Source organism: Perognathus longimembris, chromosome 13 (assembly GCF_023159225.1).
Source record: "Perognathus longimembris pacificus isolate PPM17 chromosome 13, ASM2315922v1, whole genome shotgun sequence".
NCBI classification, from domain to species: Eukaryota; Metazoa; Chordata; class Mammalia; order Rodentia; family Heteromyidae; genus Perognathus; species Perognathus longimembris.
The window spans coordinates 8538801-8553482 of NC_063173.1; the positions used below are offsets into that span (position 1 = coordinate 8538801).

The following is a 14682-nucleotide window of genomic DNA, read 5'->3' on the forward strand; positions in this document are numbered from 1 at the left end:
TACCCATTCATTGGGTTAGGACTTGAAATTCAAACCCAGTATGTATTGGGTAAAGACTGGGAGCTGATCAGACCGAAAATCAACTTCCGAACTCTAAGGTCGGCCCCCGGAGGGCTCCAAGCAGAACCGCCCCCCTCCCCCAGGTTAAGTCTCCATCCAGTTACCTGGGTAACCGGCATACCTGGAGGCAGTTCCTCCTCCCTTCCCTGAGGTCACATCCTAAGCCACCTGGCCACACACCAGCCCCAGCCCTTAATAAGGCAGGGGGTGGGGGTGGGGAGAAAGGGTGCGTGAGCCAATCACAGCGTTCAGACTGGCGGGCTGGGCCTCACCGGAAGTGACCGCCGTGCACTCTGGGACTTGTAGTCTCCTGGCCCCGGCTCGCTATTTTTCCCCCTTAGAAGGTAGAAGCAAGCAGGGGTAAGGCCCCGGAAGTGCTCGTGTCTCAGGGGCGTGCTGGTTAAGGGGGAAGGGTCAGAGGTCGTGGAGACCGAAGGCGGTCCGTGCTTCTGGGCCTGGTCGCGATGTAGCGGTGGGGCCGGCTTCCTCTGGCAGGTTCTAGAAGGCTCCTGCGCTCCATTAGGACTGTAGCCCCTGGATCCCGGGTTTCCTGTTGCTGGGCTCCGCGGGCTGAGCGGGGCCGCCGCCGCTGCCGCCATGTTTGGCTGCCTGGTGGCGGGGAGGCTGGTGAGCATGGGCGGGACGGCCTCGGGAGAGGCGGGGAGGGCTTGGGGAGCCGGGGGGGGGCAGTGGGGGAGGGCGCCGGTGCGAGGGCCGGGCGGCGGACTCGCGCGTGGTCTCTTGTGTACACCGGCGTGTGAGGTGGGAGTGGGGCGCACGCTTGGGTGTGTGAGGTGGGAGTGGGGTGCCCCCTTGGGTGTGTGAGGTGGGAGTGGGGTGCACGCTTGGGTGTGTGAGGTGGGAGTGGGGTGCCCTCTTGGGTGTGTGCGGTGGGAGTGGGGTGCAGGCTGTGAGGTAGGAGTGGGGTGCTCTCTTGGGTGTGTGAGGTAGGAGTGGGGTGCACGCTTGGGTGTGTGAGGTGGGCGCGGGGTGCACGCTTGGGTGTGTGAGGTGGGAGTGGGGCGCACTCTTGGGTGTGTGAGGTGGGAGTGGGGCGCACTCTTGGGTGTGTGAGGTGGGAGTGGGGCGCACTCTTGGGTGTGTGCGGTGGGAGTGGGGTGCACTCTTGGGTGTGTGAGGTAGGAGTGGGGGGCACTCGGGTGTGTGAGGTAGGAGTGGGGTGCCCTCTTGGGTGTGTGAGGTGGGAGTGGGGTGCACGCTTGGGTGTGTGAGGTGGGCGCGGGGTGCCCTCTTGGGTGTATGAGGTGGGAGTGGGGTGCCCTCTTGGGTGTATGAGGTGGGAGTGGGGCGCACTCTTGAGTGTGTGAGGTGGGCGCGGGGTGCCGGGTGTCCTTTTCGTATTTGAATAGCAGTCTCCCCGTAGGGCGGATCGCCACGCACCCTGGAGTCTTCTTGGTTTGCCTTTTGTGAGGCGCCCCTTGCATTTAAGCCAAGTGACTTGAGAGCCTCAAGTTGAAGGATTTAAGCTTGAGCTTAGATTCAGTGTCAGTACTCCGCCAAACTCGTAACCTAAGGTAGAAGTAAACCTAGGACTTTGCAGCTAACTTTGAGTGCTGTTACTTGGGCAGTGTTGTTTCTTTGGAAGGCCCTTAATAACAACCGTGCTTAGCTTAATCAGAAGTTGTCTACTTGTAATGCCCAAAATTTAGGTGTGAATCAAATCTCTCTCTCTGTCTCTCTCTTTCTCCCTCTCTCTCCTCCCCCCTTCCCCGCCCCCTCCAGACTTGGGGCTTGAACTCAGGGCCTGGGCACTGTACCTGAGCTTCCTTTGCTCAAGCTAGCACTCTACCACTTGAACCACAGTGCCATTTCTGGCCTTTTCTGTTATGTGCTACTTAAGAATCTACCCAGGACTTCATGCATGATAGGCAAGCACTCTAACACCCAGCCTCAAATGTTTCTTATTGGTCAAAGAGGTTAAGTGTCTTGACAGATTTTGTAAGTGAGATCTGCACCAGTAATTGTGGGGGGTGGAAGGAGATTTTGCTTTCTTAGAAACAAACATCCCAGAGATACATTTTTAAACTCGACCCCTTTCACTCCTTTCTTTTTTGTTCTGGCTTTGTTAAATATTAAATAAAGCCTTTTGTTGATTTGGGCTTGGACTCAGGGCCTGAGCACCATCCCTGGCTTCCTTTTGCTCAAGGCTAGCACTCTACCACTTGAGCCACAGTGCCACTTCTGGCTTTTTCTATATATGTGGTACTTAGGAATCGAACCCAGTGCTTCATGTATACGAGGCAAGCACTCTACCACTTGGCCATATTCCCAGCCTCTTTTGTTGATTTTTAAAAATTAGCTTTAGATAACATATCCTATGCAAGTACTACTAGCTCAGTTTGTTTTTGAATGGTGGAAAGCCCTTGTAGAGAAGAGGATAGTTGGTAACCCTAGTGAGATTTTGGGTTGTTCCTGTTGTGGATAGGGAAAATGAGGGACCAATTTGGACCTGGCATGGGACTTAGATGAATTTCATTAATAGATGACATTAAAAATCTGTGTTTTTAAAGAAAAAAGCTTATATGGAATATATGTGTGTGTCTATTTACCTGACGCTGATTAGTTCCCCCTTCTCCTCCTTTCCTCTCTCATTTCTCCTCTCTCCCTGCCCTCTCGTGTGTGGATTGAACCCTGAGTTCAGATCCCCTGTGTGGTAGGCAAGTGCTCTACCAGCTGAGCAACATCACCAGCCACCAACACCAAATTTCATTTCTATAATGGCTAGTGCCTTCTCCAAGAAAAAAACTTTGGGAGAAGTTGGGGGTGGTATTTGGTACCTAAGTTCTGTAGTATTTAGAATACATAAATCAAAATGAAGAGCCAAAAGCCCTAAGGCAGGCAGGCAGGCTGCCTCCCTCCCTCCCTTCCTTCCTTTCTGTCTCTCTCCCTCGCCCCTCCCCTCTCTTTCTCTCCTCTTTCTCTCCTCTTCTTGTGCCAGTCTTGGGCTGGAACTCAGGGCCTGAGTGCTTGTTGTTCCTGAGCTTGTTTTTCCTCAAGGCTAGTGCTCTACCATTTTGAGCCAGCGCACCATTTCCTGCTTTTTTGATAATTAATTGGAGTGTCTCCTAGACTTTCCTGCCTGGGCTGGCTTCAAACTGTGATCTTCAGATTTCAGCCTTCTGAATAGCATTTGAACATCATAACTTTAAGCTTTTCTGTTTAAAGCTATATTTAATATGTATTGTTGATTAAGCAATATTGAACTTCTGTCTCAACTTCTTTATAACTCGTGCCTGAGCAAAACTTACTTTAATACCTGCATTTTCTCTAGAAAACATTTTACGTTTTTAAGTTTGAAACTCTAGCTAACACTTTATAAAGGTGGGCTGTTTTAAGTTGGAAATCCACAAAGAAGTACAAAATGTAAAATGTGGCATTAAATAGACTGGAAAAGACACTCATTTAAGGCATGTGGACTGAAACCAGAAGGCACAGCGTAACCTTTTCAACTCAGATGGTTTGGCTGTGTCATCCACAAGAGATTGCAGAGGTCATTCATTGTATTGTTTTGGGTTATAGATAACTTGAGTAGCCAGATTTGTCCACTTCAAGTAATTTCAAACTAATTACTTCTGAATTGCTTATCCTTTTTATTTCTTTACTGATAAGAGGGATTTTGAATTCAGAGTATCACATTTGCTAAGCTTATACCATACTGCTGAGCTACCCCTCCATTCTTGTTTTTCAGTGGTTATTTTTGGCATAGAATTTTGCTTCCTACTGTAACAAAGTTGGTTGATTTTAGGCCCCCTGTTGTTTGATGGTAATCCAGCATATGCCATCTCTTCCAGCTTTTCTCCATCTCTCCAAGCTGGCCTAGCACCTCCATTCTCTCAGTCTTAGCCTTCTACTTTCCTTATGATGACAGTTGTGCACCTCTGCACACAGATAGTTGAGAAGGGGGTCTCACAGACTTTTCTTGCCTTCATTGGCCTCAACCCATTATTTCCTTGTTCTCAGCCTCCAAAGTACCTAGGAATACAGATGTGAGCCATCAGTGCCTGGCCTGCTTACCTATTTTATTTTATATTTATTTATCTGTTATCAGTTATGGGGCTTTTCTGGGCCTGGGTGCTGTCCCTGAACTCTTCAGCTTCAGGCTAGCGCTCTACCACGTGAACACAGTTCCTGCTCAGGCTGGCTTTGAACCTTGATCCTCAGAGCTACACCTCCCGAATAGTAGCTAGGATTACAGGTGTAAGCCATCATCGCCCAGCTTCTTACCTATTTTAATTACCCAGAATACTGTATTTTTTCAAACAGAAGGATAAGAGCTTGGGAATGTGATAATTTTAACAGCCTGCATCATAACATTCTTAAGCTGTAGTTAATTGGACTTAAAAATATTTTTCATGGTACTTCTGAAAGGAGTAACCATTTTGAAAAGATTACATTCATTAAGCAATCATTTTAAGGCTAAATATGAGTTTTTAGATTTTCTAAGAAAGGTAACACTTTTCTGGCATATTTGGTAGTTTCACAATGGTACTCTGTTCTTAACATTATCCTTGATGTAATGACCACCATCAACCATGCGGGTGATGTAGTTTATAGTGATACTATGAAGGCTATAGGAACTCATCAAATGGTTGAACTAAGACGAGTTTCTTATTTTCTAGGTGCAAACAGCTGCACAGCAAGTGGCAGAGGATAAATTTGTTTTTGACTTGCCTGATTATGAAAATATCAACCATGTTGTGGTTTTTATGTTGGGAACAATTCCATTTCCTGAGGGAATGGGAGGATCTGTCTACTTTTCCTATCCTGATTCAAATGGAATGCCAGTATGGCAACTCCTAGGATTTGTCACGAATGGGAAACCAAGTGCCATCTTCAAAATTTCAGGTCTTAAATCTGGTAAGAATAATGTTAATTTCATAGTTAAACTTTTTTGAAGTAGCACAACATGGAATATAATGATGCAGAGACATTTGAAAAGTCTAGATGGAAAGGCTTCCTTGGCTCATTGGCAGGAGCCCTTGTCTCAGAAGAGAGCACTTAGCGTTCTCTTTGGATTTTTCTCAGTAAGTGGGTGTTTTACTATGTAATGAGAAAAATTGTCTCATAATTTATAATATGCATATCTGTAATCTAAATGAGTAAACCAGGTGGATTTGTATAGGAAACAGGGTAAGAATATTTTTCTTCTTGAACTCTTAAGATATAATTTCCTCCCCATGTTTGTGTTTTTGTTCTGTCGACATTGAAGGCTCATAATCATTGCTTTAGTACTTTGTAGAAATGGGAGATTGCAACAAGGTCAGTTGCCATTCACTCCCACTGAATCTCTGCTTTCCTTAAATCTAGATGAAAACTCAGATATAATATGCAGGTTCACCTTATCCATGGATATATTGCACACAGTTTTGATCAAACACAGTAAAATAATAGTGAAAAACTCAAATTTCAAACCCCGAAACTTTAAATTCCCACATGTACATTATGTAGCTTACTTGATGGTGAAGCTCTCAATCTTTTTTTTATGGAGGAGGTACCTGGCTTAGGTGCTCTCTCCTACAGCTTCATTTTGCTCAAGGCTACCTCTACCACTTGAACCACAGCTCCACTTCTGGTTTATTTGGTAGTTTATTGGAGATAAGAGTCTCTCGGACTTTCTTGCCTGAGCTGGCTTCAAACTATGATTCTCAGATCTCAGCCTCCTGAGTAGTTAGCATTACCAGCATGAGCTACTGGCACCTGGCTTGAAGATCTCGATCGTCCTATGTTATGGTCAGATGTGTTTAAATCATTTGTGATCTACTGAGTGTTTTCTGTCCTTAATTTGACGAAAACCTGCCTTCCCAGAAGCAAATGGTACCCCAAACAAGGCAAAAAGAAATGTGCTTAAGTGATAAAGCAAAAAGTTTAGATGGTCGAAAGGTAGCATGTCCTTAGAGATAAACAGCATGAAATATGGTTTTGTTTTTGGTGAGCAGTATTAATGTTTACAGTGATAATTTTGTGACAATAATGTAGTCTACTTTGTGCCATTTCAAGTTATGGCTGCTTAGATCTACTGTCCATATTGTATAAATGTCGAGGCATGTAGTTACTGAACTCTGCATTTGTGGTTTATCCTCAACAACTGGATATTACATATCCATGGTACCAAGCATCTGTTATATATTCTTGTAGAAGTTTATGGAGCTAAAGGAGAAACTACATTTAGGCAGCAGGTAAACAATGTTTACCTATAATGAACCCTTGAATATCAACTATGGGAATTTAAAGATAATGATTTAAGCTCTTCTCTGAGATAAGCAGGGATGGGAAACCTTTTTTTTCTGCCAAGGGTTATTTGGATGTTTAACATCATTCTTGAGCCATACAGAATTATTCAGGCAGATGGGCCACTGACAGCAACAAGAAGCACTGTGCCTGTTCCATGACTGTCCTGTCACATACCAAATGACTTTAGTGCTACCAAATGATCAGACAGTGTGTAGACACCTAACTAGAAGAATGGATATTGTTTTTGAGGAAGAATAGAAAGGGAACAATGAATTCTTAAGTGGTTTTGGGAAGCATTTCCTGGAGGAAATTGTAGCTTTTGGGTAGACAACTAGTTAGGCTTATCCGAGACCTATTGGACATTGTATTCTAGCTGTGAATAATAATGGTTTAAGATAGTATCTAGCCTGTGCTGAGAATGGTACAGGGTAGAATGAATAGGAAGAATAGGTAAAGATTGTGAAAATGTGGAATGGTTCATTTAAAATTTAGTAGGTCTAATTTTATCTTTTTGGAGGTACTAGGGTTTGACCTCAGCCTCACACTTGCTTGGCTGATACTCTACCACTTCAGCCATGCCTTCATCCCTAAGAACTTTATTTTTTAATATACTGGGGTTATATACCTGTCTGATAGTCTTACTAAAAAAAAAAAAGAATGTCTTGGGCTGGGAATATGGCCTAGTAGCAAGAGTGCTTGCCTCATACACATGAAGCCCTGGGTTTGATTCCCCAGCACCACATATATAGAAAAAGCCAGAAGTGGCACTGTGGCTCAAGTGGCAGAGTGCTAGCCTTGAGCAAAAAGAAGCCAGGGACAGTGCTCAGGCCCTGAATCCAAGCCCCAGGACTGGCCAAAAAAAAAAGAAGAATGTCTTGAATATATACATACTATTGATACAAAATTATGACTATATCTGTACAGGAAATTCAAATTGAACTGATAATTTAACAATTTTTATTATAAACAATTCAAGTTATTCAAAATTCAACCAAAAGAAATACTGTACTCAGCACCCAGTTTCTAAACTGATCAGCTTATGGATCAAGTTATTTAATTTAGGTTCTCATTGACTTCTTCCTGGAAGCAGATTCCTGAATCACAGTGTGTAATTGGCAAACATTACTATAGTACTAAAAAAAAAAAAAAAATCCATGATGCTGTTATCACACGTAAAACCAAACAATAATTCTTTTATTTTAATTGAATATCCAATGTTCAGATTTATACTCAGAAGTTGTTTTTTTTTTTGTGTTTTCTTTTTTGGCCCTGGGGATGGAACCCAGGACGTTGCACTTGCTAGGCAAGCGCTTTGCCACTGAGCTACATCCCAGCCCTATACTCAGAAGTTTTAAGCTTATGCAAGCTGTGGGTTGTGGAGATGCTCTTTGAAGGTCAGTCCTGTGTTTGCTCTTCCACACACCCACTTCTGTAAGTTCTGTCCTTCATAGGCCCTTTGCCTTTCTCAGCAAAATGTGGGTTGGGTTGCCTTGAAACAATGCTTCCGCCTACACTGGGCTAGGAGGCTTAAATTATTTTATTGTTTTAGAGGTGGTATACAGCAGGGTTAGCTTTGCATCCGTCAGGTAATGAGTAGTGTCATCTGTTGCCTGATTCTCGCCCATTCCCTCCCTTCCATCTCCAGCTAGGAGCTGCATGGCTCACTTTCATCCGTGTTCAGTGCAGCCAGTGGGCCCTGCTGCTGCCCTTTTCCACCCGTGTTCCACTGATTCTGTGTCCTCCCCACACCTTCCCTCAGATGTGTAGGGTGGCTTTAAGCGCTCAGGCTGCTGCTGGGCACAGAAAGCACACTGGCTCTTCAAAGGACATCTCAACCCACCTTACTGTGTCCAGACACCCAACTCCTTCCTCCCCACTTGAAACCCCAGGTCAGAGGTGAGGGGCTGCTCCGGCGAGACTTAATGCTTCTGGTCGTCCTCTGAGGGATTTGACCAGCTGTGGGCGCTTGACACCGGCTTCCTCCATGGGAACTAGGTCAGCCTCCTCAGAGCTTTTCCCTTTCACCGGGCACATGAGCTCCCCACTGGGGTCTCTCCAAACCCCGGGCAAAGCCTCCGAGCTTTTCTGACTTTTTTTTCCCTTTGATTTGATTTCCTCTCCCATATCTTCAGAGTCAGCATCAGCTTTACCTTGCCTCCCTCTGATTTCTGTCTTGTGTGCCGTTTTCTGTGCCTCTAATCTCAACAACAAGGTAGGGGCGGCACAGGTTCTATTTGGCGCCCATGTATGGTCCTCATCTGACAAACCCTTTCGGGTTGCCCTTCGCAACATGATGGTGGAGAACTTTTTCCCCCACATGTCCTCTTCCTCCACTTCTTTTGTTTTTGTCCCATGTGCCCATCTACTTTCTGTAAAGGGTGACACTGCTCAGAGCAGTGCCCAAGAGTCAGAGAGAAATGGGTGCCACACCAGCTGTGCCCGGTGCTGGATGGCCGAGTAAGTGGTGCCCAGGAGAGCACCTCCCCAGTGTCCGCGCCGGGCCCACTCTCGGAAGGGGTGTACTGCAGGCCCAGCCAACGGCCCTACCCCCACCAAACGAGCCTCGCAGATAGTTCCCGCTTAATCCGAGAACATTGAGTAATCAAAAATAGAAATTTTAGGAGTAACCATCCAGTGAGATATTTTCGATTGTAGAATTAGCTAAGACAGTCTAACAATAGGAGAGTAACAGACACAATACTTACTTAGTCCAGTATGGGAAATGGATTACCTTATAAGACAAGTTTTTTCTTGCCTTTTAAAGTTTCTCGGGCTGGGAATGTGGCTTAGTGGTAGAGTGCTTGCCTAACATGCACGAAGCCCTTGGTCCAGTTCCTCCGCACCACATACATAGAAAAAGAAAGAAGTGGCGCTGTGGCTCAAGAGGTAGAGTGCTAGCCTTGAGCAAAAAGAAGCCAGGAGCAGTGCTCAGGCCCTGAGTTCGAGCCCCAAGACTGGCAAAAAGAAAAAAAAAATTCGTAGTAAAACACACATGATTATAAAAATACATTTATATTTTTTAATCTTTTTTTTTTTTTTTTTTTGGCCAGTCCTGGGGCTTGGACTCAGGGCCTGAGCGCTGTGCTTCTATTTTTTTGCTCAAGGCTAGCACTCTGCCACTTGAGCCACAGCGCCACTTCTGGCCATTTTCTATATATGTAGTGCTGGGGAATTGAACCCAGGGCCTCATGTATATGAGACAAGCACTCTTGCCACTAGGCCATATCCCCAGCCTATATTTTTTAATCTTTTAAGTGGTCTAAATGGGACTGTTTTGAACAAAAGTAACTAGTATAACAGGATGAGAGAGAGAGAGAGACTAGCTGAAGTAATATCAGGCAATTGTGATTGAACCTATTATTACAAACCTTTATCTTGCTTTCCCTCCTCACTTTCTTTTGGATTGAGAATTTTCAGTCTATTTGTCTTCTGTTTTTCCCTTTTGTTTTTTAGCTATGTTTCTTTGCATTAGTTTTGTAGTGAGTGGGTTCTGTAGAAATTAAAGCATGCATTGTTAACTTTTCAGTGTTCCATGAATTAATCTTATAGAAATAAATATGTATTTGACAACTGTGAAACTGAATTTGGTAAATTTTCTTTTCTTAATCCATGTAACGAAATTGTGAACATAATTAAAACAATTTTAGGCCCCAAATTCCATTTGGGTGATTTTTTTTTGCCAGTCCTGGACCTTGAACTCAGAGCCTGAGCACTGTCCCTGGCTTCTTTTTGCTCAAGGCTAGCACTCTACCACTTGAGCCACAGCGCCACTTCTGGCCATTTTCTATATATGTGGTGCTGGGGAATTGAACCCCGGGCTTCATGTATATGAGGCAAGCACTTTTGCCACTAGGCCATATTCCCAGCCCCACCATTTGGGTGATTTGCTGCAGATTTTTATCTCCATACTCATCATTTTTGTTAAATTGAAGTTTAACAATTCTGTTCTCATGAGGCATGCAAAGGAGATATATAAGGGGAAGCCAAAGGCAGACTTTTAGATATTCTGTATATTTTCCCCCAAGTTTGGAATTTCTACATCTCTCAGAGTTTTAATAACAAACCGAAGAGGTTTATTCATTTTTGTTTGACTTAGTTGAAAGCAGCATTTCATGTTCAGGTTGTCCTGAACATTCTGTCAGGGGACTACATTTTTTTCCAATAAATTCCTGTGACTAGCCATCATCTTAGTTTTCTGATATAATGCCCACTTTATTAAAATAAATGTACTTTTATTGGAATGATAAATCTGTCTCCCACATGTATCTAAGCATATTTCTTTTTTTATTTGTACCATCACATTTTTCGAAGTTCTTTTTTTAAAATATTTTACCTGAGGTCAAAAGTGGTATCCAGCCTTATTGGAATTAAAATTTAAGAATCTTGTTGGATGCCAGGGGCTCATGTCTGTAATCCTAGCTACTCGATCTGAGATCCAAAGGATTGAGGTTAAAGCCCTGCAAAGGTAGAAAGGTTTGAGATTCGATTTCCAAAATACTACAAAAAGCCTAGCTGTAGGCATAGCTCACATGGTAAAGTGCCAACTCAGCAAGAGCACAAGGCCCTGAGTTCAAAGCGTGGTACTGGTGAGTCAATTTTATCAGTGGATTATCCCTATCCTAGCTACTCACAACACTCAGGCCTGACAGTCATGTTTAAAGCCAGTTGAGGCATACAATCTGAGTGACTTATCTCTAAATAACCAGCAAAAAGGCAGAAGTGGAGGTGTGGCTCAAGTAATAGAGGGCTAGTTATAAGTGAAAAAGCCATTTGAAAGCTAGAGCATCCAGAACCAGCAAAAACAAAACAACACAACCTAGTACTAGAAGGAAATACACATGCGTGTGTGTCTTACATACCTGTGAGTGTGTATATGTATGTACCAGGCAAGTACAAGACGAGTTCAAACTATGGCAATGCCAAAAGAAAATAAAAAGAGAGGAAGGAGATGAAGGAAAGGAAAGGAAAAGAAAGACAAATGACATTTTTTCAACATTCAGCTAAACTGTCAACTGAATACTGGTTTCCAATAGTAATACACATCTGTTAAGACCTAATGGCTAATGAAATGACATGTAATGCTAATCTTAAGAAGTTTTGGTTCATGATTTTGAATTTGGGAGGAGAAAACAAGTCTTTTTTAGTTTTTTTTTTTTTAACCAGACTAAGTAACAGTATATGTGTATTTGCATATTTATATGCATTTGTTAAAGGTTGTATAGAATATATACTATTTGAAGAGTTTATGTAAGCCACATGCACATACGCTTCCATACACATGAAGTTCAACTCAAAACCTTCCTTTTTTCTATAGGTTAACTATTTGTAAAGTGTTTCAACAGACAAGGAGGACATGGCTCAATGCCTCAGTCAGGGAGAATTCGAGTGACATCTACAGTGGAGAATTATATGGAGAATGGGAAACAGAAGAGACCGAGATTGGAAGAGCAGGTCTGGGAAAAGGACATTAGGTCAGATATAAAAACATGTAGAGCTTTACAAATATTTTTTATTGTGTTATAGCACTTTAATATGTGATTGTACTTAATAAAAGAATAAGCAATTGTTGCCTAAATCACCTGTGGCATAAGAAAGAGCACTGTCTCTGTGAATGAGTATGTAGAAATCTTGTAGAATACTTCATGACAAAAGGCCTTCATGGTAAATTAGGCACTTTATAGTTGAGTTTTTTACTTATTTTGGCCAGGGCTCTACTGTGAGATAATGTTAGTACGGAATCAAGTTTTTAAATACTACCAGGCATCAGTGGCTCACACCTGGTGATAATTAAATATCGCTGATTTAGGAAGATTGCAGTTCAAAGCCAGCCTGGGTGGAAAAGTCTGTGAGACGCAGGCTGATCTATTAACAACCAAAAACAAAACAAGCAAAAAACCCCAACAACAACAAACAGCTCATGCCTGTAATCCTGGCTACTCAGGAGGCTGAGATTTTAGGATTGAACTTCAAAGCCAGCTTGGGCAGGAAAGTTTGTGAGACTTTTATCTCAACCATAAAAAAACCCCAAGTGTGGAGGTGTGGCTCATGATGTAGAGTGCTAGCCTTAAGCAAGAAAGCTTATGAGCAGTTCCTAGGTTCTGCGTTCAAGCCCCAAGACGCACACCCATACACAAAAATTAAATATCAGTTCTAATAGATTATAGTTTGGTATTTTATATTAGAAATGTAAGACAGCTTTACTTTGAAAAACATTAAATTACAACAGAATTACAAGAATAATACAAGGAATTCTTTACATTTTTTTCCCCTGCACTTACCATTTTTGCTGTTACTTTCTCTGGATCTTTTTACATATGTATTTCTTGTGAAACTTTTGAGAATAGTTGTAGATTCCTAAATACATAAGCATGTATTTTCTGGAGCAATAGTTTTTGCTTTCTTTTATAGCCACATCAAATTCAGTAAATTTAGTGAGAATACAAAGCTTTTTCTTTTTCTCCTCGTACTAGATCTTAGAAGTCAAGGCCCGGAGCTTGTTCACAGCTGGTGCCCCACAACTCAGTTTATGATTTTTAGAGATATATTTCGGGGTGTTGTTTGCCCATGGCTGCCTCCAAACTCAGAGCTCAACCTTCTGAGTAGATAGGATTTTTAAGAGTGAACCATTGAAACCTGGCCTGAATAGAATGCCTTTACTAGCCAGGCACTGGTGGCTCACATTTATAATCCTAGCTACTCAGGAGGCTGAGATCTGAGGATCACAGTTTGAAGACAGCCTGGGCAGAAAAGTTCATGAGACCCTTGTCTCCAGTAAACTACTCAGTAAAAGTCAAGGGGTGCTGTGGCTCAAGTGGGAGAGTGCTGTCCTTGAGCACAAAGAGGCTCAGTGACAGTGCCCAGGCCCTGAGTTCAAGGCCCTAGGACAGGCAAAAACAAAACTACAACAACAACAAAAAGGTTTAGCATCAAAGAAGAATTTTTAGAAAATGTTAAAATTACCATTTGAATTTTTTCTTTGTAATTCCTATAGTTCTGCTCTTTTTTTGAGCTTTCAGTCATATTTTAATGTCATTGCTTTTTGCTTTCTCTCTATATAGCATTTATGGTATCTCTTTTCATCTGGCTCAGTTGCCAAAATCTAGTTCTTGTTTTAAAATAGTTTTAGAGGAGTAGACAATATGAATAAAGCTCAAGGAACAGCTATTAGACCATTCATGTGAAGTGAGCCAGAATGGAAGGAAATGTCTTACTTTCCTTAAGTTTTTTCTTTTCTCTCTCTTTTCTTTTTTGCTAGATCTGCAAGTTTGACAGGGCCTTGCAATCACTCAGGTTGATTGGTTGGTGCTCTTATCATTTGAGCCACACTAGCTTTAAAATTTTTATTTTGGACATGGTCCCTTTCAGACTTTTCTGTCCAAGCTGGTCTTGAACTTCAGTCTTCTAGGTCTTAGCCTCCTAAGTAGAATGACAGGCATGAGCAACTGGTGCTTACTTTCTGACATTTCTTGACTTAGTTTCTTAAATGGCTTCACACTGAACTAAATAATGAATAAAAATTAGTTAAGTGTTAATACCATAGAATTAAACAGCATATATTAAATATGAACTGGAATGAGTTTTATTTTTGTTTTGTTTTTTTGCCAGTCCTGGGGCTTGAACTCAGGGCCTGAGCACTGTCCCTGGCGTCACTTCTGGCTTTTTCTGTATGTGTGGTGCTGAGGAATTGAACCCAGGGCTTCAGGCATACGAGGCACTAGGCAGTATTCCTGGCCCTGGAATGAGTTTTGACTTTTAAATTTGGAAGGTTTGTTTTGACCATTAATAACAATTGTTACAGAGTGTGTACTTTTTTGTTTTGTTTGTTTTTGCCACCGAGTTTTGTTTAGGTTGCTCAGATTGGTCTTAAAACTCTTCTGGCCTAAAGTAATCTTCAGCCTTAGCCTCCGAATTTGCTAGTACTAAGATCGTCACATCTGGCTGTGTATACTCCTAGTCACGATGATTAGCCTTAAAGGGAAAGAGAATTGAGACACAAGTGTTTTTTGCAAGCACCGGGAATGTCTAATAGTGCCAGACATGCAGTTAGTACACAATAAATGGCTGGGTTTTTATAAAGTCATACAATGACAGTGCTAGCAAGAGGAGATCATCTTGATAATAAAAGCAGCTTAGAACATTTTAAGTGTGTTTTACTGCACAGGTGGGAGTGTGGGTCCTTGAGAGTAGGAACCTTTTCAGAGGAGAGTGGTACTGGAGTTTGAATGTAGGACTTTGTGCTGGTCAGGTGCTTTAGCACTTGAGCCAGGACCCCAGCCCTTTGTTTTCTTTTTCCTCTTTATTAGCATATATTAATTGTACAGAGGAGGTTTTGTTATGGCATGAAAATAAATTATGTTGACTATATTCTTG

At 42.6% G+C, this 14682-nt stretch overlaps 1 protein-coding gene across 2 annotated transcripts in view; it reads left to right on the top strand.

Moving 5' to 3' along the window:
- The first annotated feature begins 448 nt into the window (after positions 1-448).
- Hikeshi (heat shock protein nuclear import factor hikeshi) overlaps positions 449-14682 on the top strand; it is a 31742-nt gene continuing 17508 nt past the window's right edge. Inside the window, exons 1-2 of one of the 2 annotated variants that reach the window (XM_048360578.1) lie at positions 449-687; positions 4701-4938. In XM_048360578.1, the coding sequence (XP_048216535.1) occupies positions 658-687; positions 4701-4938 (268 nt within the window). In that variant the 5' untranslated portion in view covers positions 449-657. The remainder of the gene's footprint in view (positions 688-4700; positions 4939-14682) is intronic. The other variant, XM_048360579.1, reaches the window with a different exon arrangement.